At 42.2% G+C, this 25931-nt stretch overlaps 1 protein-coding gene across 1 annotated transcript in view; it reads left to right on the top strand.

Moving 5' to 3' along the window:
* AFAP1L1 (actin filament associated protein 1 like 1) overlaps window positions 1–25060 on the top strand; it is a 138691-nt gene extending 113631 nt beyond the window's left edge. The window contains exons 13-18 of the mRNA XM_040344527.1: window positions 9692–9758; window positions 11520–11634; window positions 11831–11995; window positions 14685–14863; window positions 20802–20921; window positions 24097–25060. Of these exons, the coding sequence (XP_040200461.1) occupies window positions 9692–9758; window positions 11520–11634; window positions 11831–11995; window positions 14685–14863; window positions 20802–20921; window positions 24097–24120 (670 nt within the window). The 3' untranslated portion in view covers window positions 24121–25060. The remainder of the gene's footprint in view (window positions 1–9691; window positions 9759–11519; window positions 11635–11830; window positions 11996–14684; window positions 14864–20801; window positions 20922–24096) is intronic.
* The last annotated feature ends 871 nt before the right edge of the window (window positions 25061–25931 follow it).

Genomic DNA, 25931 nt, shown 5'->3' with positions numbered 1-25931 from the left:
AAGAAAAATAATAATGAAAAACTTTAAAAAATTAAAAGTAAAAGAATTATAACCATAACCCTTCAGGGAGAAAAATGAGAGAAAAAATATAAAAATTAAAACGGACAACAAAAAAACTGATAAAAATGAGAAATGAGAAAAAAATGTATTCAAAATTACTAAAAATTTATATAAAACCGAGAAAGAAAAAAAATGAAGAAGAAAAAACTTTTACAAAAAAAAAAAAAAAAAAAAAATGTATAAAAATTAAAAGTAAAAAATTGTAAGGCCTCGTACACACGGCCGAGGAACTCGACGTGCCAAACACGTCGAGTTCCTCGGCCAGTTCAGCCCTGAAGCCGCCGAGGACCTCGGCGGGAGGAGAGCTCCCATAGAACAACGAGGAAATAGAGAACATGTTCTCTATTTCCTCGCCGAGGTCCTCGTCGGCTTCCTCGGCCGAAAGTGTACACACGGCCAGTTTCCTCGGCAGAATTCAGCCAGAAACTCGGTCGGAAGCTGAATTCTGCCGAGGAAACTGGTCGTGTGTACGGGGCCAGATGGATAAAAAATGAGTACAAAAATAAAAATAAAAAATAGAAATAAAAATTACTAAAAATTATTACACGAACATGATAAAAATTTAAACTAGGAGTATAAAAAAACGGTACATTTGTACTGGTCTGGATTGGAACTGGCTTCTTCAGAAATTTGTTTCTGAGTTAGTGGCTTTTCCTTGAGAGAAGATACCTCGTTGAGGTGCACATTCTCATAGTTTTGGCGTTCATTCTCCTGATAGTAATGCACATCATTACTTGCATCAGGGAGAGCAGTAGAGCTACACAGATTAGGACAACGACAGGGTGGAGCAAAATGTTTAGGAACGCTGACGCGTTAGGACTATACCCAAATATACTTTCTCACCAGGAAATCTTAGCGTCTTCCTCTAAAGCGTGGGATACTTGGATCAACTTATTTTGATCATGGGTGAGTCGTATAGTGGCTTGTTTCTCAGCATCTTTCAGCACATTTAATATTTCATCCTGTTGTCCAAAATCTACCAGCCAAGCCTTTAATTCAGCCCCAAATCCCAGAGGAAGTTTCTGTAGATGTATGGGGGTGTCAGGTTTGATATCAAGCCTTTTCTCTGGGGTAATAGGGGTACGTCCTTGTGTCCCGGCTATATCTATTCCCAGGACCGGGGAAGATGTACAGTAGACTCCCTGAGGTAATGTACCCCGTTGAGTACAGTTCAACCCGTAGGCCGAATATAGAGCATCATTGGACATTTGATACCAGCACCAATACCCTTGCCCCAAGTATTTTACATAAGGTTGGGACAATTCCTCGGCATCCAGGAGACACGACCCTTCCTTGTGCCAGAATTGTTGTCTCATGATCCTATCCTGTTTCCCTTGACATAACACCACCCCTTCCTTCCTCCAGCACCCATCAGTATCAATCATTTGAGGCTGTTCAGACTCGTAAACCATCAGATCATGTTGGACTCGGGGGTGTAACACAGTAGTGCCCGATAGGATAGTACCCAAATTAACTGTGGTATAAGCACGATGTTCAATCCCGGCGACCGGAATCAGGGATGAGACTGTGCAAATCAGGTTTTGACAGCCATGGAATTGAGTCATCCACCAATCCATATGACTCATAGCACACTTGGATACTACCCTACCTACCTACTACTGTTTTATCCAGGAAGCCTACCCCACCTCCACCTAAAATGTTCTCTCAGCCAGCTCCATGTCCGATAATTCCCAGCAGTTATTATATTTGTTCCACCCCCTCCCCTTAGCTTATAAATCCCTTGAGCCGGGCCTTTTTATTCACGCCTTGCACAAACTGTTGGCACCATTTAAATCCTGTTGCCCAAAGTTTAACTACCTATCTTCTAATTCCTCCCCAAATCCCAACGGAAGTTTCAGTAAGTGTAAAGGGGATGTCAGGTTTGCTATAAAACCTTTCTTCAGGGCAACTTGGGGTGTAACCCGGGGTTCTGTCTATATCCATCCCAAGTACAAGAGAATAGGTACAATAGACTCCCCAAGGTGGTGTACCCTGCTGAGTACAATTCAACCTAATTCTGACAACAGTGCATCACTAGACCAGCACCCATACCCCAGCATTCGGTATTGAGTACAACAGCACATATACCATTGAAACAATGACAAAACCCACAAAAACTCCCTCCCTGTGACTTGATTTCAGTGACCATGCCCCACTACCACCTGGTAGGTCCAAGGAACACCCTAGTTCCATGACTAACACCCCATCGGTATCCTCTAGGACAAAGAAACAAAACTCGCCTATGTCCTAAATTATACCTAGGTGTTTCCTCCCCCGTAATGATCTCCCCATCCAGAACCCACAGTGAAATACCTTCCCAACATTCCTCCTTCACCACCGTGTATTGACCTGGAATGCAAAAGACATCGTGGTCACACTTCTGACAGGGGGAAATATCAACCTGCTCTCAGCTTCCATACCCTCTGATCACATGTGGGTCACTTAGCCCCGAATGCACCAAGATAGAATCCCCAGTCAGTAAGCTCATTGATTCCAACCTATCTACAGACCGAGTCTGCACTTCCGTATATGGGATCATACAGCACCTTATTTCTCACAATCCAAACCAGTACAGCCCATCCCGGCGTTTGACTATCATTTTGGATTGTGTAAGCGGCGAGTTGTGTCAAAGTCTTACTGAGTGGTGATGCTAACTCCTCAGGCTACCGCCCATCATACAGAGATTTGTACACTCAGCCTGATACTGGTCACTAACTTCGCCTGCCCCTGCATGTACGCCAGAGCCAATGACATGTTTTTGTCCTATACCCTATCACACTCTCTTCCAACCTCTTAACATGGTCCATAAAATTGTGAGCCATATTAAACTGGGTATTTATGCAACTTTGTTGCATGTTGTCACAATTGTCACCAATCTCTCAGAGCAACAAAGCCGTGCTTATTGTCTGAAGCCATGGCGGCGGGTCTGTTCCTCAGGAGACCGCTGTCCTCTCTATTACTAACACCCATCTCAGCTCCTATTCCCCCTATATAGTGCTGAATACACCCCTCCTCTGTTGGGTTACTCCTCAGAAATAAGCATCCTGCGTGAACCTTATGCTGTGTCCGCACATCTCTGGGAGAAAGCCACTGGTCACTTAACCATCACTTGATTCAGTGCATACTCAGCACATACAGGGTAATAGTCTTATCAACCACTCTGTACCCTGTTAGCCCGCGTGTATTCCCTTTATTTGACAGGGCATGTTCCTGTATGTAGTTACTGGCATTACTTGTGCAGGGATTCAACCTCTCAGGTGAGACATTAACTAGGTGTACCTCTCCCATGTCCAGTAACTGAAAGCTTCTTTATAGGACTGATAAGCATGAGACACTGCCTCTACGAGGAAGTTTTCACCCCATTCAGGTATCACCTGGCACCCTCTAGTTTGGCCAACAGACACCTTATTATGCATAGGTGTCAGTCTCCTGGGTACCTGCACCACATACCTTTATGTCATACTAGTCACCCATTCCAACATTTCTTTCAATTCCTGTCTGGACTCACAACCCTCGTTACAGGATGGACTCCAGGGTGTAACCCAGTAGAGTCTGATAGGATAGTACCTAACCTAACTGTGATATATGCCCAAAGTTCCGTCCATGCCCTTATGGATGAGAATAGAACGAGTTGGATTTTCCTAACCCTTCCCTGATATGTAGCCCAGGGCCTCCCAATGTGTTCCTGATTATCTCCAGCTCTATAGTGATTACGGTACCCAATGACCCATCTCCCACTCCCAAGACAGTCGCCATTGAGCCTCTCTTTAGTATGGGAAATAGTCTGGATCCCCGGATTGAAAACCACCTGCCACCAGGTACACCCAATCCCTCATAGAGGCTGCACACTTTCTCCCTCCTCTATCAATTCAGTAATTAAACTATGTGATCCTTCACCCCTAACAAAACACACTGCCTTCACCATTCAGACAGGACTCCCATGAAAGACAGGAGTCTAGTGCCACCCTGGGGCACTGATATTCTTGGCATGCAAGTCACAGACCACCAGTTAAGGTACACAAGTAATCTAGGACAGGAAGGACACCTATGGATATTAACTGAGGAGAATACTGCATGCCCACATATATATCGGAAGTGAGGGCCTCTGGAACAGCCAAGAGCTGATATCAAACCATACAATCTTCCTGCACACCTTTTCTCCAGACTCAACCCAAAAACTATACAATACGAGGCCATACCTATGCACTTTCAACTCGTATGCCACCAGGCAGGCCTTCGTACTACATGTCTGCCGGTAACTCTAAAAGAAATTGGAAAACAAGAATTGCATAATGTGTATCCAGCTCAAGGCAATGGGTGCTGACCAATAGACTAAGAAAATTCCCTTGTAGCACTGAGGCAATGCAACCTTGTACAGCCAGGCTTAACAGCGGGGGGGGGGAGTTTAAGAAGTCCTAAAAACACAAGTCTGGCCAAAGTAACATCAGGATTTTACCTATTGGATCTATGGAACTACACGTGTCAGCATGGCTGATCTTGGGTAAATAAGAAAACCATATGCCACGGATCTATGGCCGATCCATTTCAACCGCTGGAGAATACCCCAAAACCCTTGTAACACTAAGTGTGGTACCCCTGAATGCTACTTAGCCTAATATGTGTGTTAGAGTGCCAATTATCCCTTGCAGTCTTACTCAATTTTTCATAAAAAACTAATACACGGACCTCAGTTAGTTGGTTCTGCTATTCAGTGGATCAGCACATGTAACCCCCACTAGGTGGTCCAAAAACATAGCCAACTGGACTGACCACTAGACGTTCCAACTAGATAATGGTCATGAAAACCTAAACCTTGTGAAACCCGACCGACTAACCAACCTAAAGATTTCCTCTTATTCTGAAATCCTGAAAAACACAGTTATCGATTCTGAGGGATAAAACACAAAATAAAAGTTTAGTAATAAACATTCAATTTTTTCTTAACCTGGAAACAAAAAAACAATGGTTATATATCTGTAACAAGACATTATCATATAAAACACAAATATACATTACATTATATTACATAAACCGTGCACTTTCTTTTAAAATACCAAAAATTGTTGAGCTCAACGTTTCATTAATATGTATTACTATAATACATATTAATGCCATATGGATTTTTGTTCTATGGTATACCAATAATTCCCCCCTAAAAATGTATTCACCATGGTTAAAAATGAGCAGTTTTAAAACAAACACATTTTTTATAAGTTTCCCTTTTGTCTTGCAAGACAATCCTACTTACCTATTCTGAGTACATTGGAAAACTTCAAAAAGAAACTTCTATGGAAACAAAGATTACCGTTAATACAAAAAAAATACACACACATATATATATATATATATATATATATATATATATATATACATACACATAAGGCATCTTACTTTCGCTTTACCATTCACTCGGCTCACTCAATTTGCATGACAATACAGCTGTTTCACACACCCTCACAAAATAGAAGGGGGGGTCATTCGGGCTGTCAGCGCTGAGTCAGCAGCTGAGAACACACGTCACACACTCTCACAATCCATTTATCTAGGTCAAATATGACCTCAAGACCTTACATGTTCTATATCCTACTTACCCATAAACTCTGTTCATCATCACTTCTCTGGGGATGTGGATTCCCTATTAAAAATACTCACCTCATCAGTTCTGATATCCTACCATCCCTGCCCTCCAAGCATCTTTTTTCATTTGTTCGTATCATCTTCCCGTGGTGACTGCACCACCGGGCTTCCCAAGCGCTTGGCTTGAAAGTACCCTTTTTCGAATATTGCTTTCCTGTCCACTGATCCCAATCTTTTATATATTTCACAACCCAAGGTCCATATTCATCTATCATTTCTTCCTTCGGAGTCACGTGGTAAGGCTCCCCCCGGTTCGACATCCGTTTTGAAGCGATTTGATTTCCCATCCTTTTTGCGGACGAAGGACCTTGAGCTGATCCCGCAAACCCTTAAAGGTCGCTTTTTCCCAAAGTTAGCTACGCTTTGACCCCTGATTGAGTGGACCGGTACTGCCCCTCTGCTGATCTTTTTTCACTACTTGTCAGAACAATGACTGACTATAGTCCTTCAAAAAATTAGCCCGGGGATTTTCCCAACTAAATTAGTTGTCCTCCCGTGAACTTTTCTGCAACATTCTAAAAGAAATGCTTACTTATTAGATCGTTATGATTGCTTGCAGTGCAAGAGGCACCTAATTGCACTAATTTAACTGACGCTTACCTAATAATGATTTTTAGCAGTTACAATATAGTCAGTGTTTACAGATCTTATTACACCGCTTACCATCCCCAGTTATTTGATTAAACAGAGGAATAGATTTACATACATCCAGATAATTCAGTGTGATTTTAGTCTCCGTTTCCACTGATGTGATTTGCCATGCGACTTTGGACCCAAAGTCGCATTACAACTCGCAGCCCATTGATTTCAATAGCACCCATTCCACTCTATGTGGCTCAATGCTGCAGCGACCGATAAAGGTACCTGCACCATTTTGATGCGACTTCTGGATCAAAAAAACGCATTCAAAGCTGCACTAAAGCTGCATTTCCAAATCGCACCTTGAATCAGGCCACATTGGAGTTGCACCAGTGGAAACGCAGCCCAAAAGCATAGGTGCTGACAACAACTGAAAATTAACATTTGTGAGATGGATAGGGAAGCTTTGCTCAACAAGAAAAAGCTTCATTAAGCACCTACTATGGATCTGGCCTTTATCACAGTATACAGCAACCAATACCAACAATTGGAAAAGATCTTCAAAAAGTATTGGCCCATTTTCAGAGAGCACAGAACTTTTAGTAGCGGTATTGCCATCACGACCCAGACTCACCCACCGCAGAGCACCAACACCACCAACACACCCCGTCCACAATGCACTCGATCCCCCCAGGGAAGCGAACACCTGTCCAGAACCTGAAGGACTCCACGGATGCCAGAGATGTCCACCGTGCAAAACAAATAAACCCCAGCCTCTGAGAAAAAAACAACATTCAAGGCCCCTGTACATAATAGAGAGGTTTAATAACCACTACACCCACACCTTATTGAATATTAATCATTATAGCGGCGCCATCGCCCCACTGTTTATTTACCAAAGCATAGGTGTGTTTCACTCACAAAGATTGGCCTAATCTCATTCAAAGGGTCAGCTGCATAGACGCACACAGGCCCAGATTCACAGTCAGCGGGGTAAATTTGTGCGGGTGTAACGTATCCGCTCTACGCTACGCCTCTGCAACCCAGACGGGCAAGCGCTGTATTCTCAAAGCACTAGCTCTGTAAGTTGCGGCGGCGTAGCGCAAATCAGCCGGCGCAAGCCCGCCTAATTCAAATTTGGATCAGGGGGCGTGTTTTTTTTTTTTTAAATCTACTGTGACTCGACGTGATAGACGTTTTTGCCGAACGGCGCATGCGCCGTCCGTGGAATTTCCCAGTGTACATTGCTCCAAAGTATGCTGCAAGGACGTCATTGATTTTGACGTGAACGTAGATGACGTCCAGCCCCATTCACGGATGACTTACGCAAACTACGTAACTTTTTCAAATTTCGACGCGGGAACGACAGCCATACTTATGCTTCATATACCAGGGGCAACTATACACCGGGAAAAGCCTAACGTAACTTTACTGCGTCGGCCGGGCGTACTTTCGGGAATTCGCGTATCTAGCTAATTTGCATACTCAACACGGAATTCGACGGAAGCGCCACCTAGTGGTCAGGAAAAAAAATAAAAATAATAATATGCAGTTACGATCCGACGGTGTAAGAGACCTGCGCCTGTCGGATCTTATGGATATCTATGCGTGAGCGATTCTAAGAATCAGGCGTATAGATACGACGGCTCGGATTAGGACCCACGGCTGCGCACCTGGCGTTGCGCCGTTTTAAGTCCTTTCTGAACCTGGGCCACTGTCTCCAAGATTCCAAACAGAAATCCCTGCTACAATTTCATTCTATATATATATCTACATTATTCAAAATCAGTCTCATAAACACTTTCGCATAGACAAAAAGAAAAGGTTAAGTTCTGAAGAGTAAGTTTGTTAGGTATTCAGACAGGTTAAAACAAAATAGACCTAAACCAGTTCTGTCTACCATACAATAAATCATATCTATCCAAACTTTAAACCCTCCTCACTACACGGGGCACCATCTTGTCATACATTTCTATAACAGGTGGAGCCCAGAACCCTGGCCCTGACTCTGCAAAAAGCCCAGCACACACAATCTGTGTGCTAGCTGTTCCCAAAACCTGGCCCCAGGAGTGGAGATTTCATCCCACCCGGATCACTTTGAAATGTTAGGCTCCAGGTCCCAAACCAGATTTTACCAACTATGGAGGAAACTGAGAAGTCCCTCAACCTGCCTAGTTGAGAATCTTGGGCAACACACACCATGACAGGGAAAGGTTCTATCACATAATGCTTTCACCAGCGGTCACATAGAAAATGGACAATTAGAATAGTCCGTAATCCAAGGATAGACGCACTATTTGTGCAAGGACCTTTTGGGACTTAAGAGACTGTTTTTACCAAAACCCATCCCACTGTTGCATAGACCTAGGCATCATTTACCTCTATCTAGTTATCAATCCATATACAGTAGTTCCATGGAGGATCCAGAAATTGGTCTTGCACAGGGACCCTTTGGTGTCTCTCTCTCCACCATCCCCAACTAAAGAGATATACAGACCTATACAATCTAGCCGCTAAAAGATAATTCCAATATAATATTTTGGTACAAACCTGTATTAGCACCAGGGGAACATGTATACTTGAATATATAGAGTAGGGGGGGGGGCGCTTGTGCATTTAACATACGTTCCTGCAACCAGCTAATTTACGGGAAATCAAATGCAAAAGATAAATGTACAAAAATGTGAGGAGTGTACTCACTTTTGTGAGCTACTGTATGTATATTACTGGATGTGGCTCATTTCTAGAAGTGCAGAGTGTGGTGCCTGTACACAAAATAATTTTTCATTGTTCTGACTATAGTAAAGCGGAATTGGAATGTCCATACATATTAAATACGTTTTGTGATTTCAATATGTCATGCCTATCATTATTTCCTACAGTTAGATGTTGATAATAATTTGTTTCTAAATTTACTACACCCCTTTGAGCTATATATATATATATATATATATATATATATATATATATATATATATATATATATATATATATATATATATATATATATATATATATATATATATATATATACCTGATTGAAGCTAGTACATGACGTCTCCTGTATCTTCTATATTATGGGTTTCCCTGCAACAGGATCCCCAGGAGCCATAATTCCCTGATAGTTTCTTGTCCATTTGAGAATGTTGGCTTCCTATGTTTGTATGTTCTGCCATCTCCTGTTACAAAATTTAAATACATTTTACAAAATATATAAAAGGCGAGTGAGACCCACTTGGCCACATCAGGTGTGCCAAAGATCCCATCTGACTGATATAAAAAGTTGTTGGGTATAACTCTCCAACATCCACCAAGACTGAAAATATGCAGTCAAGTAATGAGGAGATTTAATAAAATACAATGTAATTTGCTATGTTTTTTTAAGAAGGTATCTGAGATTATCTGACTTTTTTAGGTGGGCAAAATCTTCACATAGCAGTAGTAGTGATTCCCGAATCTACGATGATGTGACCTATGAAAAGGTAAGTTAATCTGCTATCTTTCCATTGACACACATGGTTCATTTTTCAAGAACTAATTCTCTGCATACAGTATCCACTTGAAGACAGCAATATGTATATTTACGTTTCCGGCTTTTAAGTGGTATACTTGGATGATGCCTATTTTTTTCTGTGGGTGCCCGGCTTTTTTGTTAAAGCAATCCTGGCAGCTAATTAGTGCGTTGGCTTACCATAGAGCTTTTCGAGGACTGGAAGTTCCCCAAGCAGCTCTATGTTATATACTGGTAACCTGTAAAGGCTTTAAAAACGTTGCCTATGGATATTTTTATTCGCGTAGTTTGGCTCCATTCTACGAGCATGCGCCTTTTTAAAGTGTGATTATGTTAGGTGTCTATTTACTCGGAGTAATGCAATCTTTTTTGTGTTTCACCAAAAAAATTGATATTGTGTTTGTGTGCATTCAAATTCATTAAAGTGTATTTGTTCCAAAGAAAATTCCATAAATACCGTGCTACATAAAAAAAATTGCAAAACCCACCATTTTATTCTCTAGGGCCTCTGCTAAGAAAAATATATATAATAATACATTTTCTAGCCAAAAAAGCTGCTTTTTTTTATGTTACGGTGGCGCAGCGTATTGTATTTACGCTACGCCGACGCAACTTACAGGAGCAAATGCAGTATTCACAAAGCACTTGCTCCGTAAGTTGCGGCAGGGTAGCGTAAATGGGGCTGGCGTAAGCCCGCGTTAAATTTAAATGTGGAAGGGGGGCGTGTTTTATGCTAATATGTGATGACCTGACGTGATTTACGAACGGCGCATGTGCCGTCCGTGTACATATCCCAGTGTGCATTGCTTTAAATGACGTCGCAAGGACGTCATTGGTTTCGACGTGAACGTAAATTACGTCCAGCCCTATTCGCAAACAATGCAAAAAATTTAAATTTCGAAGCGGGAACGACGTCCATACTTAACATTGGCTGCACCACCTAATAGCAGGAGCAACGTTACGCCGAAAAAGCCTTACGCAAACGACGTAAAAAACAACTACCGCCGGGCGCACGTACGTTTGTGAATCGGCGTAACTAGGTAATTTGCATACTCTACGCCGAAAACTACGGGAGCGCCACCTAGCGGCCAGCGTGAGAATGCACCCTAAGATACGACGGCGTAAGAGACTTATGCCAGTCGTATCTTAGGCTAATGTCGGCGTATCTTGCTTTCTGAATACAGATTTGAATTTACACGGCGTATCTATGGATACGCCGGCGTAAATTCTCTCTGAATCCGGGCCAGTGTTAGAAAAAGCCTGGTCTTAAAGTGAGTATACTACACGTACCCTTGTGCTTTCTATATAATGACCAGTAGTGGGAGCTGTTGAACTTTGCTTTTGCAAATTAACATGCATTCCTTTTATATAGTCTAGTTTACAAAGTATTTACTGCTGTGTTATCTCTGAATATTTTAACAGGAGTGGTGAAGTAAAGGTATTTAAATATATTGCTAATGTGTATAACACATTCCATACACGCCTAATGAATTGCACACCATCATAGTATTTTGAGAATAGTAACTATAGTGCATCTCCCTTGTGTAACTGTATAGTTAAGACTTCTCTGAATCAGCCTGTGTTATCCCGCAACTTCCATTTAGAGTCAGCTCTTTAATAAATGAGGCCCTGAAATCCATGGCAATATTAATTTTCTGCAGATTAAATATGGGGTTAATATTATCAGTATGTGCCAAACATTGATTTTAGTTGATTGTGGATATGCTTCTAGGTGGAAGATCCTAAGCGCACGCAAGGTGGAACGCAAGTAAAGCGCCATGCCTCATCCTGTAGTGAAAAGTCCCGGAGAGTGGATCCTGAAGTTAAAGTCAAGCGTCATGCTTCAAGTAAGCCCTTTTTATACTCTGTTAGAAGATAAAGATAAGCAATTCCAGACAAGATGTGATAGCAGTAAATTTCTAGACCTATTCAAAAAATTCAATTTTGCTAAATGCCAAATTTTGGCAAAGTGATTCTTGTATATAACAAACATGCTTAGAATTTATGGAGAATATTTTTATATATATGGTCCACCTGTTTCAGATGCCAACCAATATAAGTATGGCAAAAACAGAGCTGAGGAAGATGCACGGCAATTTATTATTGAAAAAGAGCGCCTGGAAAAGGAAAAGGAGGCCATCCGGAACAAGCTGATAGCTTTTAGGAAAGAAAGGAGAGAACTGAAAGAGCAACTGAAGAATAGTACAGGTAAATGAAACATTACTGCTATTCTTTAAAAGTACAAAATTATTTGCTTTGTGACATCTTTCGCTTTAGATTGAAGCCTAACATTTATTTTAAATAAGGCCTTCAGAAATATCAATACTGAAGTAACGCTTTGAAGAAATATTACATTTTCCGTGCGATATTTTTTATTGTGGTGGTTCACCCTAAAAACTAAATTTTCTTATTCCACTGCCCCCCCCCCCCCCCACATTTCAATCCGATTTAAGGCTCTTATTATTTTTTTCATGCTGTACATACCTTAGTACAGCATATTCACCCGTGCATCCGGGTTGCAAGTCCCGCGGGAGTGGGCATTCCTCACATGTGTGTGTGTGATTGACATTTTGCCCAAAAACTAGCTCCCCCCCCGTCGCGTAAGCCGCGTCACGATTGGCGAAAGGAGCCGAACGGCGATGCGCATGCGCAGTATAGCGCCGACTCGCCGTTCGGCTCCTTTCGCCAACCGTGACGCGGCTTACGCGACGGGGGGAGCTCGTTTTTGGGCAAAACATCAATCACCGGCATGTGAGGAACGCCCACTCCCGCGGGACTCGCAACCCGGATGCACGGGTGAATATGCTGTACTAAGGTATGTACAGCATGAAAAAAATAATAAGAGCCTTAATCGGATTGAAATGTGGGGGGGCAGTGGAATAAGAAAATGTAGTTTTTAGGGTGAACCACCCCTTTAAGGTACAAAACAAAAGGGGAAACTTTACTGGTAACTATAGTACATTATCTCTCATCAGGATTAAAAGGTATTATAGGCCGGCCCTAGGTAATTCTTTAAAGCAGAAACATTTCCTTATATCCACCAATAGCTTCCTCAAGGTATTCACGTGATTGTGTATATTGTTATCATCTACTTGTCATTACGAACTGTTATTGCTGCAAGCATTATTTCAACTTGGTCTTGGCTGTAACCATGATTTGACTGACTAATCCTTCATTTAAATCTCCTTTCTTGAGTAAGTAAAATCGGAGAGAGTTGAAACTACTTGCTTTTGTGTCCGTATGTCATTCAAAGGTATACGCAACATGTCTGAACCTAGAGAGGGGCTGGAGAGTTCACAGGGTCTGCACAGGAGAACATGCATTACCAAGCATGCCCCAAGGGGGCAGTGCTACACATGCATTTGCTTTTCCATGTGCTCCTCACTGTAAAGGTCAGTTATAGGTGGGGCAAGGGCCATCTCTTTGTTACTGGTGTAAATTTGGTCAGGGGACACACTGGACACCTTTGCTGCCATTGTGCTATGTGCTCGGTGTCCAGTGTGCCCCCTGTGCCTTTAAGGAGGGCTGGACTACCCCCAGGCCCATCTGCCCCTTGTCTATCCATTAGAATGCATGTGCTCCCACTGTAGAGATGCTCATAATTTTTTGTAGGGTTAGGACTGCAAGCAATACACAGGGTGCCTTGAAGAGACCTTGCAGCTTATGCATGCATTTGCAAATGTGTGCCAACTAGACCCCTGTTTTTGATACAGACTATTGGACAGGTTAATTCGGTTGGTGAGTCGAGCTTGAAATCTGCTCTGGTTTTGTCTTTCCAGCAAATTATAACTGACCTAAATTAAAAGTATACAAAGACGGTAAAACATAATTAAGCCATGTTTTGAGGGATTTAGAGTAGGAGTCGTTTAGGATGCTAGACATTTTTTTTGTTAATCATTAATGTGGTCATATGGTCTTTCACTACTTGAAATTGGACAAAGGGTTTCTTCCAAGATTTGCCTATGGTCTGTTTGGCAGCCAAAATAGATAGGTCATTCGTTTTTTTGTTGATATGAGAAAAGGCCTGGAATTGGGCAATGCAATAGGGCCAGCTTAGTGGTCATTGATTGGAGCATTTAGATCAACCCACAGACCCTAAACTAGAACACAACCAATCATGGGCACAGCCACCAGATATGAAGGACATTCTCGTGCTGTCCATGGCTAATGAAGCATCTCTCACTGCAGTTGGGGTTCACATGAACTATACAGGTCAGGACCCAATACCAAAATATTACCTTTTCATCCCACATTTAAACTGCAAAGTTAAGGTAGTAAACTACTCCCATATTAAATCTCCCTTGGCGATCTTCCCTTCCCAGGAAAAGTCAGATGTTGCATCACTAGGTACTGAGCTATCTCACGTACTGAGCACGTAAATAGGTTTTCAGTAAACATGGACCTGTGCCTCAGATTTCTGTCTTCTAGAGATTTCTACGCTGTTTGATGAGCCACCACTACCCACAGTGATATAATAGATCCTGTAGGAGCTCCATTATAACAAGATGATGTTTATCCAGTTTCTTCCATATACAGGTCCCCACTTCAGGCCCTTTGTACAGTATTGTGGAGAAAGTATTGGATAAGCTTCCTAGCGGTTAACTTGTTTATAGATCCTTTTTTAAATGTTGGATAGAGTGGAGACAGGTTAAGGTCCATTGAAAGCTTTCCCCCTACCTCCTGTAGCAGTAGCAACCATAAAATGTTGGAAATCCCATCATTTTATCGAAGACAATGGTCTCCAGGACATATACAAATGGCGAATCCTCCCCACAGGAACAAAGACAACGGTAAAAACCTTGCAGGGTTTCCAACCATTCCCTACTCTATCTGAAACTAAAAAAAGTATTGCCAATTGGCAGCATTATTAACAACAACAGTTGCACTTTGATTCCAGGGAAGAAGCAAGAAGAACTGGAGGCAAAGCTGGCCTCACTAGAGGAACAGTGCAAGAACAATGAGAAGAGCCGTGTAGACCTGGAGCTTCAACTTATAGAGGTGAAAGAAAATCTGAAGAAATCTCTTGCTGGAGGCCCCTCTCTTGGACTGGCAGTGACTGGAAAACCTGAAAATCCTGTAAGTAGACAGAGACACACAGTCTGTCAGGTGTTTTATGACCGGATAGTTTTACGTAAACCAAATCAAGGTTTGAGTGTAATTTGCAACCATATACGGTAAAAGTTCATCACAGCCACCACAGAGGAAAATAAATCAAATAATGTCAAATTATGTGCAAAATTACTACAAAATAAGAGATCTCAGAATTGTATAGCTAGAATAACTAGAATAAAAGCTAAATCATTTAAAACCTGCATATTTGGTTGCTATTTTTCTACCACCATTAGATTTACAATCCGCTATTTAATGGAAGATGCAGTTCCCAGCCAAACTAAATCAGGATTAATATAAATGTACTCCTGCATGGGAAGAAATTGTGCTATGATCTGACAATTCTGATGCAGTCATATAACAACTTGGGTTCATGTGGACTCAATATGATACAAATGATAGTGCATACCATTGGAATGTCAGACAAGCAGGCTAAAAAAATCAATAGGCTAAGGCCTTGTATACACGATAGGTTAACCAGAGGACAGCGGTCTGAAGGACCGTTGTCTTAGGTTAACCGATGAAGCTGACTGATGTCCGTCACGCCTACACATCATAGGTTAAATAACCGATCGTGTCAGAACGCGGTGACGTAAAACACACGAAGTTTAATGCTTCCAAGCATGCGTTGACTTGATTCTGAGCATGCGCGAGTTTTTAACCAATGGTTTTGCATACTAACGATCGGTTTTGACCTATCGGTTAGCAATCCATCGGTTAAATTTTAAAGCAAGTTTGCTTTTTTTTAACCGAAGGTTAAATAACCTATGGGGCCCACACACGATCGGTTTTGACCGATGAAAACGGTCCGTCAGACTGTTGTCCTCTGGTTAACCTATAATGTGTACGAGGCCTAATCCTACTATTTCTACTGACCAGAGGAAAGAGAAATTGTAAGCACAAATATTCTCTAATAGGGAATTGCTTGATGGAAAAAATCTTAAGAGTCATATTGTTCCTGATAGCAAGATCAGAAAGTGCTTGATATGGGGGTCTTAAAATATAGCTGTGATCACTTTAAAATGCTGGAAAGAATTATAAAAGTGAGAGGAGAGAATTGTCAAATCTGGCATGTACATGCATGCATGCATGCTCTGCCTTGGGCTGCCAAGGATCCCTAAAATACAGGGTGATCTCAACCAGCCCCTGTGGTTTAGTACTCAGGTCCACCTTCTACATCCCATGACTGAAAACTGGCCAGCCAGGCTGTTGTCCAAAACATGGCTCAGTAGTGGGCCATGAGAAGCCTTCAGGGGCAGTCCAAAGTCTAAACCAGGGATCCTCAAACTACGGCCCTCCAGCTGTTGCGGAACTACAAATCCCATGAGGCATTGCAAAACTCTGACATTCACAGACATGACTAGGCATGATGGGAATTGTAGTTCCTGAACACCTGGAGGGCCGTAGTTTGAAGACCCCTGGTCTAAACCCTAGTAGCTAGTTAAGATGCAGCTAAAAGGCCTTGTACACACGACCGAACATGTCCGCTGAAACTGGTCCGTCGGACCAGTTTCCGCGGACATGTCCGACCGTGTGTAGGGCCTACCAGACAGTTTTCCGGCCTAGCGGACAGGTTTCCAGCGGACAAAAGTTTCTTGGCATGCTAAGAAACTTGTCCGCTGGAAGCCTGTCCGTCGGACATGTCCGATGGTTAGTACAACTCATCGGACATGTCCGCTGGCCCGAAATCCCACGCATGCGTCAAAGTGATTCGACGCATGTGTGGAAGCATTGAACTTCCTGGTTCGCGCACGTCGCCGCATCATCGTCGCCGCCACGTCACCGCGTATTCTGTCCGCGGGGCATTTGGTCTGATGGTGTGTACACACATCAGACCAAATGATCCCAGCAGACATGTCCGATGAAAACGGTCCGCGGACCATTTTCATCGGACATGTCTGGTCGTGTGTACGAGGCCTAACAGGTAGAGTGTCCCATGTTTTTAGAAGCAAATCTGTCAGTCTATCTAAGTATTCGCTTTCTATCTATATCTCCTCCCTCTTTATCACTTTTAAAGTATTTATTGGTCAATTTAGGTGTGCTCAACCAAATCTAGCAAAGACACACCAGTTGATGTTTAGGTCCAGCACCCATATTTGCTCATGTATGACTAGGGTAAAATTCAACATTTTAATTGACTAAATTGAAGAACCTCACCTTTAATGACTCTTTTTTTCTTTCTGGAATTTATCTTGTACAGCTGCCTGCCTTGCTATCTAAATCCCTCTAGTTGCTGGTATCTTTAGCTTCTTAATAGTCCTATCTATAAACAGTTTAGTGTTTTTACTGGTCCAAGCACTGTCTGAGCCTAAAGCAGCCTCACCCCTTCACACTAATCCATGAGACAGACACGTCACAGCATTACAATGGATATAGAAAAAAATGCCCACATTTAAAATAATCACATTTTGTTGCTTTGGAGCCTGAAATTAAGACTGACACAGTTTTTGACTTGCAAACTCAATCAGGTGTAGCTGATCCCATTCTCAATGGCACACAAAGCCATTTGACTTTCAGCTGTAATCAGCTATGGTGATTTTGATAAGCTCAGCATGACAAGAGCTTTCCTGGAACATTTCTGTCCCTGCAACTGAAGCAAATAATCAACTATAAGTGGCAAGGCACTATAGTGGCAATATATCCTGGATAAAGTTATTGACAGGCACAAGTCAAGAGATGGACACCAAAAAAATTCAAAGGCTTTATCAATGCCTAGAAACACAATGAAGTATATTATTAAGAAGTGAAAGGTATTTGGTACAACACAGACCCTCCTTGGACCAGGACGTTGCTCCAAACTGGATGAAAGAGCCAGGAGGAAACTGGTCAGAGAGGCTACCAAGAGGCCTGCAGTAACTCCTGAAGCAGTTGCGGGAATTTATGACAAAGAGTGGTCATTGTGTACATGTGACAACAACATCACAAATTCTCCACAAAGATTGCTTGTATGGGAGAGTTGCAAGAAAAAAGTCACTCCTCAAAGGCCACATGCAGTCATGACCGAAATTTGCCAAAACGAACCTTGAAGATTCCGAGGCCACATGGAAAAAGGTGTTCTGGTCAGATGAGACTAAAATGTACTTATTTTGCCCTTAACACCAAACTATAGGGTTGTCCCGATACCACTTTTTAAGACCGAGTACAAGTACCAATGCTTTTTTTTCAAGTACTCGTCGATACTGATTATTATGTCATGTGACAGTTTGACTAATGATCACTGATAGATGGCACTGACTGATGGGCACTGATAGGTGGCATTGATAGACAGCACTTATGGGCACTGATAGTTGGCACTGACAAGTGGCTGGCACTGATATGCGGCACATATGGGCACTGATAGATAACACCGATAGGCGGCACTTATGGGCGGCACTGATAGGCGGCACTTATGGGCGGCACTGATAGGCGGCACTTATAGGCGGCACTGATGGGCGGCACTGATAGGCGGCACTTATGGGCACTGATAGGCGGCACTTATGGGCACTGATAGGCGGCACTTATGGGCACTGATAGGCGGCACTTATGGGCACTGATAGGCGGCACTTATGGGCACTGATAGGCAGCACTGTTAGGCGGCACTTATGGGCACTGATGGATGGCACTTATGGGCACTGATGGATGGCACTTTTGGGCAGGCACTGATGGGCACTGAAATGCAGCACTGATTGGCAATTGCATAATAAAGTGCATGAATGTTGAGAGGAGATGAAGGATGGCATATAGCATTTCAAAATCCTTCCTTGCCTCTCATCATTCATTCTAGTAAGTATGCTGCGACGCCCATATTGGTACACCGTGCATTCGAGTGCAATAAGCAGTAGCGGACATCTTGTTACATCCAGCCCGAACTATATGGGCTGAGTAAACCAAGATATCCGCTGCTGGCTTACTGCAGCCAAGTGCAAGGTGTACTAAGATGGGCATCGTGATGTTTACCCTCTGGAGACATGGAACGCCACTTCCTTTACCGAATGTGACGGCTCTGGTCACCGGTTCGGATGGAATTTTGCGTCGGCACCCTGCACCCCTGCCCCGGCCAGCTTACCCCTAGTTCCACCACTGCCAGACTGATTTCCTCTCCGCCCACCAACTTCCGGTTCCAGGTATCGGATTAGGCATCAGGAGCATTGGGGCGAGTACAAGTACTCTCACAATTGCTTGGTATGGGTCCTGGTTCTGCAGCAGGGACTGGAGCATTTGTCAGAAAAGAAGGGTAAAAGGGATGGACCACAATACTGTCAAATTTTTGAGGAAAATCTGCTTCCTTCTGCCAGAAAGTTGTCAATGGGAAGAAAGTTTACCTTCCAACATGACAATGACCCAAAGCACACAACAAATATAACCACAATGTGGTTGAACGAGAAAAAGGTGAATGTCCTTGTGTGGCCTAGTCAAAACCCAAATTAAACCCCATTGAAAATCTGTGGAATGACTTGAAGACTGCAATCCACAAATGGTCACCATCAAATTTAACTGAACTTGAGCAGTTCTGCAAAGAAGAGTGGGGCAAATATTGCAAAGTCTAGATGTGCAAAGTTAGTAGAGACATCCCAACAGACTATAAAGGCTGTAATTAAAAAGACAGTTCAACAAAATACTGACACAAGGGGGTGATTCTTTTTCCAACTCAGTGATTCTGTTTTTAAATGATTTTTTTTTTGTAGGGCTGTTACTGATCAAAATTTTTGTGTTTCGATTAATCGATTTTTTTTTTTTAATCTATTAATCGACTAATTTCGATTAATTATAACGCACATACAGATCCAACTACTTTTAGCTGATCTCCTTGCAGGCTGATTCCCAGTGCAGCTACCAACCACTGTAAAAATGGATAGCAGGATACAAAAAACACACGAAGGCAGCGCTCGATGGGAATAGCATTAAAACTTTTATAGTCTTCAAGTAGGTAACAAAATAAATATTGCACTGGGGATAAAATCGATGTAGCTATAAAAACTGTAAAAATGGTGCGAGTAATACCAAAGAGTAGAAAAAGCAGTGTAGAATACCAGGTTGATAGAGGGAAGTGATAGAGGGAAGTGTAACAGCCCTTGCGTGTGGCAGATAGTAAGGTCCCGCCGGCATGCAGATATGAAGGCACAGCAAAGAAGCCCTTCAGATGGGACACGGCAAGCCCCGCCAGTGTTCGTGACGTCACCGGATCTCGGACGGAACTTCCTGAAGGCCCGGAAGCTGGCGGAGAGGTGAGTACCAATCAAAAGAATTTTGAACGATCAAAAAAATTAAAGATTAAGCGATGAATTAATAGTTAATTTCCACAGCCCTATTTTTTTGACATGTTGGTGTTGTATCTTTCACTTGGATGTTCTAAGTAAATATCGCTGCATAAAAATAAAAACTGTGTCTGTCTTCATTCCAGACCACAAAGCAACACAATTTGATTATTTTAAAGGGGGATGATTCTTTTATATACCCACTGTATGTTACAGAAGGCTACAGGACACCCCCGTGAACCTTGTGTAAAACTTGTTAAAGTGCTGCTGTAAAGAGAATAATATGGGGAATACCATTGCTGGTTTCTTTCTGAAAATGCTAGCTTTCTCTAGCTTTAATACATTTAGTCACTGACCTGAACTATGTATGCAGCAAGTGAGTCAAGGAGAAGTCAGGATTCCTTTGTACTATATTGTTTTGTGCCAGTCACTCTGAAAGTATTGCTCTACCAAAGCATCGGCATGAGAGCATCCTACATGGTTTTTCTTTTTGTCTGCTTTGGATTAAGTCACTTTAATTTAACCTAATATGCAGTATTACTTGGACAGCGTAAGCATTTGCCTGGAATCCCTTTTAAGTCTCCATAAAATGTAAAACTTTTATATATCAATATATTTACAGTTACATTCATTGTTTTGTAAGAATCACCAATTTCCTATGTTCTTTCCAGACCCCCAAGACCCAGCAAGAAAGTGAACGTCCTCTACCTGTCAACAGTGCAGCAGAACTGAGACGCAGAACGCCTCCCGTAGCAACAAGCAATAAAGGGAAGGTGTTACAAAAAGCCAAGGTAGGCTAATGCTCCCATTGAAATACTAGGTGGCTTTATTGGCTCACATCCATAGCAGTAGTAGCTCTTTTATAGCTGCCAGTATTTTACAAGTATGGTTATGGAACTGAAAATCATAGTTACACAATCACCCAATATTGTCCTTTAAAGCGGAGGTTCACCCTAAAAACATTTTTCTAACATTACATTGTGCTCACTTCCAACATTGACAGTGTGCTGTTTTTTTATTTATTTTTTGCTGTACATACCGTCGTATAGCTATTTCCCCCCCCGGCTTCCGGGTAGTGGCTCCCGCGGGAGTGGGCTTTGCTATGCAGAGGCTAAGTGATTGACGTGATGACAAAAACTTCCCCCTGGGGCATAAGGCGAGTTTCCGAAGGAAGCCGAACTGTGAGTCGGCGCTATATGGCGCCTGGGCACCGAGGTTCGGCTTCTTTTGGAAACTGGTGACGCGCCTTATGCGCCGGGGGGAAGTTTTTGTCATCACGTCAATCACTTAGCCTCTGCATAGGAACGCCCACTCCCGCGGGAGCCACTACCTGGAATTCGGGGGGAAAATGGCTATACGACGGTATGTACAGCAAAAAAAGATAAAAAATCAGCATACTGTCAATGTTGGAAGTGAGCACAATGTAATGTTAGAAAAATGTTTTTAGGGTGAACCTCCGCTTTAACGGGAACAATAAAGCATAGATTTGTGTTTACTGTTTGTACCTATACAGTACAATGTCAACTTATTACTGAGACTCTTGCATACATAGTTAATAGTTCTCACTCACCCAAACATCAGTGCTATTGCATCATTGTAAAGAGGAAGGGGTAAACAGGCACATCATTTATTAAAGCAAAAGTACATGTTCCAGGGTAAAACAAATGAATGGTCATGCTGCTGTTGCACAAGTCATTATTCGTGGTTGTAATAATAGAATTTCAGTTCATGTCTTCTCCTCCAGAGTGTCTGGAAACATGTATGTAGTAACCTCCTAATTGCTAGATGAGGTAAATTTAGTTGGCCTCTCTGTAGGCAGAGGAGCAGGGATTAATTTGTTTTCTTCTGTGCAGTGCTTCAACGCTGTGGCTCTGTTACCTCCCCCTGGCTTCTAGAACTCACTGGATAGTTCTAGAACTTAGAGCATGGGTGCTCAACCTGTGGCTCTCCAGCTGTTGCGGAACTACAATTCCCATGAGGCATTGCAAGCCGCTGACAGGTACAAGCATGTCTCCCAAAGGCTGAGGCATTATGGGAATTGTAGTTTTGCAACAGCTGGAGAGCCACAGGTTGAGCACCCATGACTTAGAGGGTGGAGTAACAGAGGCTGCAGCCTGTATAGAAAGCATGGAAATTCTTGTTGCCTGGCTATGTGGGAAAAGACCCAACAAATTCAGCGCCTCCTTCGGGAGTAAGCGCTACATGTATAATCAGAAATATGCTAAGAGGAAGGGAAGGACAGATTGGTGTTTTCAAGTGTTATATTTAGAAAGGCATTCACAATTACCTTACCTGCATGCTCCCTGGTAACCTATGGTGCGTGCACAGGGCAGCCATCAGAAATTTTTGGGCCCCTTACACAGCTTTAGGCCTGGGCCCCCCCGAACCTAACCACCAACATTCCCTAGGGCTTGCCCCCCGGCCATCCCACGGAATTCACACACCAGCCACCTCACCTGTATGCATTCAGTCCTCCCTTAATCGTGTGTGTATGTGTGTATATATATATATATATATATATATATATATATATATATATATATATATATATATATATATATCTCAGCCCCCTCACACCTGAATATATGTCAGCTTCCCACCTGTATAAATGCCAGCCCCCCACCTGTATATATATATATATATATATGTCAGCCCCACACATACACACATCTGTAAAAAACACAAGCCTCTGGCCCCTCTCTGTACACAAACAGCCCCTTTCCTTCACAGCCCCTACTTGTAAAGGAACTCTTCCTACCTATTCCCAGCTCATTTTCACAAAACTAACATGTTGCTGACACAGAGGAGCACAGTACACACATGAGGGGGTGCACATGCACATAGTAGCCAGAGGTGGCAGTAAAGAGCTCAATGTATGTCTGAGCTCAATGACACAGAGAGCAGCAGAAGCTGTGAGATTGTTTCTATAGTGCACAACATGGCTCCCCTTCACCAGTCATTCCTTCCTGGGGTCCCTTACAGTTTTATCGGCTGTACCCCCTGATGGCGGCCCTGTACGTGCATGTTGAAAGTGATCTTCTTTAAAAAATTTATCAGCGCTAAGAAGACAGCAGGAGAAGGAAAAAGGTGAAATGCTGTATTGATTTATACCTTCAAATACAGTTGAACCTCGGATTACGAGCATAATCTGTTCCAGGAGTATGCTCGTAATCCAAAGTACTCGCATATCAAAGCCAGTTTTCCCATTGAAGTCCGTGGAAACTAAAATAATGTGTTCCGCATTGACTTCAATGGGATGTAATACCGAATGCGGGGGGCCCCAGAGAGCGCTGAAAATGGCTGAAAAGGCCCAAGGACACTTCAGCTTGTTTCCTGCGCCCCGTACCTCAGGCCAAATGAGGTACTGCAGGCCAATGTTCGGCTTTTCTCAGCTCCTGCGCCCCCATACCTAAGGCCAAATTAGGTACTGCAGGCTTATTTTCAGCTCTGCACGGCTTCTGCGCCACCGTACCTCAGGTCAAATGAGGTACCGCAGGCCTATTTAGCTTGAATTCTGCTCATCTTGAGAGTCAACACTCGCAAACTGAGTCAGAATTAAAAGAAGTTGCTCTCAAACCTAATTATATTTAAACCGAGGTTCCACTGTATTTACAGTAGCTTCTGTGTAATTTGTTTTGTAATTTGTTCTGTAATGTTATGGAAAGTTACCTTTTCCATTTTAACCTCCTGCCTGCAAAGTGTACTACATAAGCATACATCAATATCCGGAAAACAGAAGCTGGTTAGGGTCATCAGTAGACTAGAAACACTGCTAAAGTTCTCGCAAAGTACAGTATATAGTTGACCCAGACTGCATTATTTTTCCCTGAACAGTGTCACTTTAAGTAAGCTATTTTGTTTTCTAAAGAACATTTTTTTATATATAATCATATATTATTATTTTTATTGTATTATAGATATGTATTCTATTATATTATACTGATGTGTGTAATCTTTTTATTTCAGGAATGGGAAATGAAGAAGCAGTAAACCATCATTTTATCCAGTGAAACAAAATGGAAAAACTAAAAAATGCTTCACATTGTGAAAGTGTTTGTGATGGGGCAGCTGGTAAATACAGAACGGAGAAAGTTTGTCCAAGCTGTGCCCAGACTAAGCACAAGCACTATGAGTACAAAAACTGAACCAGACTAAACAGACAGAAGATGGATATGTGTGTCCTAGACGCTATTAAAGATGTATACAATCATTTCCAGTACTAGAAGATGTCTGATAAAACTGAACGTAGACTTTTGTAAACCGTTAAGATTGAAGTGGAATATTTGGACAGTTTACACAACAAGAGACCACTTCATACTTTAGAATGTGTGATGTTCTTTACTCCGGATGGTAAATGCAAGTTAATGACCGTTAATTACTGCCGAAACTCAAAAAGAAGACTGATGACTAATACGAAAAAACTGAACTAACAGGTTGCAGTTCTGAGATGTAATCTGCTCACCTAAAAGACTAAAGTGTGTCATTAAAACTAGACCCCTGTTTAGTTAAAGCCCCTATGCAAAGTCATTGTTGTACTGCTTCCACTTGTATCAACAAGCTGTGCACTACCATTTAAGGTCTGATGTGGCTTCAATACTATAACAATGCAGTCATGGAGCTTAAAGGCTGCTGAAAGGTCCTGGAAGGAGGACATATCTTACTTACTGACCACCCACTGATTAAAACTGAACATTTATGGGGGTTTTAGTTTAGTATCTCTACAGTTCTGTAATTGTATACCTAAGCAGGGTTGTGCAATAAGTAAATGCAGCATGCAATGGGTGGAGTAACTCATACGTAATTAGAGTTTAGTTTAACATAATAAGATTGTTCTAAAACTAATTTGCTGACTGGATTATGCAGTTTACTTTAGTTGCACAACCTTCTTAAAGGTAATCTCTATGGAGAAAAATAAAGGAGATATAATGACCGACTTGTTTCTGAATTTGCATGCCTTGGGAGCTTTCATGCTTATCCTTGCTTCACTACTTGGTGACATCTTATTTGCACATGTACAAAGTCAGTGACTCACTGTAGAAGTAGTAAATGTAATTCCAGTAATTCCAACCGTCCATCACAAAGTTTATTCCACAAAGAAAGCCAATATATTTGGGGACTCAAACTCTCCCCTTTTCTTTAGGGCTCGTAAAGAGATGGTGGATCAATGGTCTAAAATGGTAAGGCCAGGAAGAAATATACGAACCCAAGAGGGGTGCCTGACATTGACAGCCTAATACCAATGTCAGGTGCTCACACAGTGGTGTACATACCTTCCTTTCTTCACTACCTCGGTCTTTGACCATAACGTTACAAGCCGTGATAAAGGGGGAACACATAGGCCTTCTGCATGGAATAAACTTCACGATGGACTGTTGTTAGTGTGGTGCTCTCATTGTTTCTACACTTCAGTGACTTTCTCTGGTGGTCCTTTGGGATACCCCTGTTGATGGAGAGCAGACACTAAACCCTCAATTTTAAAAACGGCATGTCATGTCTGTATAGCACAGCTGAATTTGGCACTCCTACACTGCACAGAGTCTACATCACCAAGTAGTAAAGGAAGGGTAAGGCTGGCAATACATTATACATTTTCTTTCACAATTCTCCTTTAGATTTACCAAAACCATATAATATGAAGTCGAACCTAAACCTTTTCATTTCAGTCAGGCGTAGGGTTGCCACCTCATCCCTTTAAAACCGAACACCTATTAATTACACAGGTTCTCTGGCTGATTAAGGTGCTAATTAAACTCACTTGGTGTCTTATCGACATTAAATTAGCCTCAGAACCTGTGTAATTA

Source organism: Rana temporaria, chromosome 3, assembly GCF_905171775.1.
Source record: "Rana temporaria chromosome 3, aRanTem1.1, whole genome shotgun sequence".
In the NCBI taxonomy this organism is placed as follows: domain Eukaryota; kingdom Metazoa; phylum Chordata; class Amphibia; order Anura; family Ranidae; genus Rana; species Rana temporaria.
The sequence above is the reverse complement of the archived record's forward strand: the minus strand, read 5'-3'. Positions and strand labels throughout refer to the sequence as shown.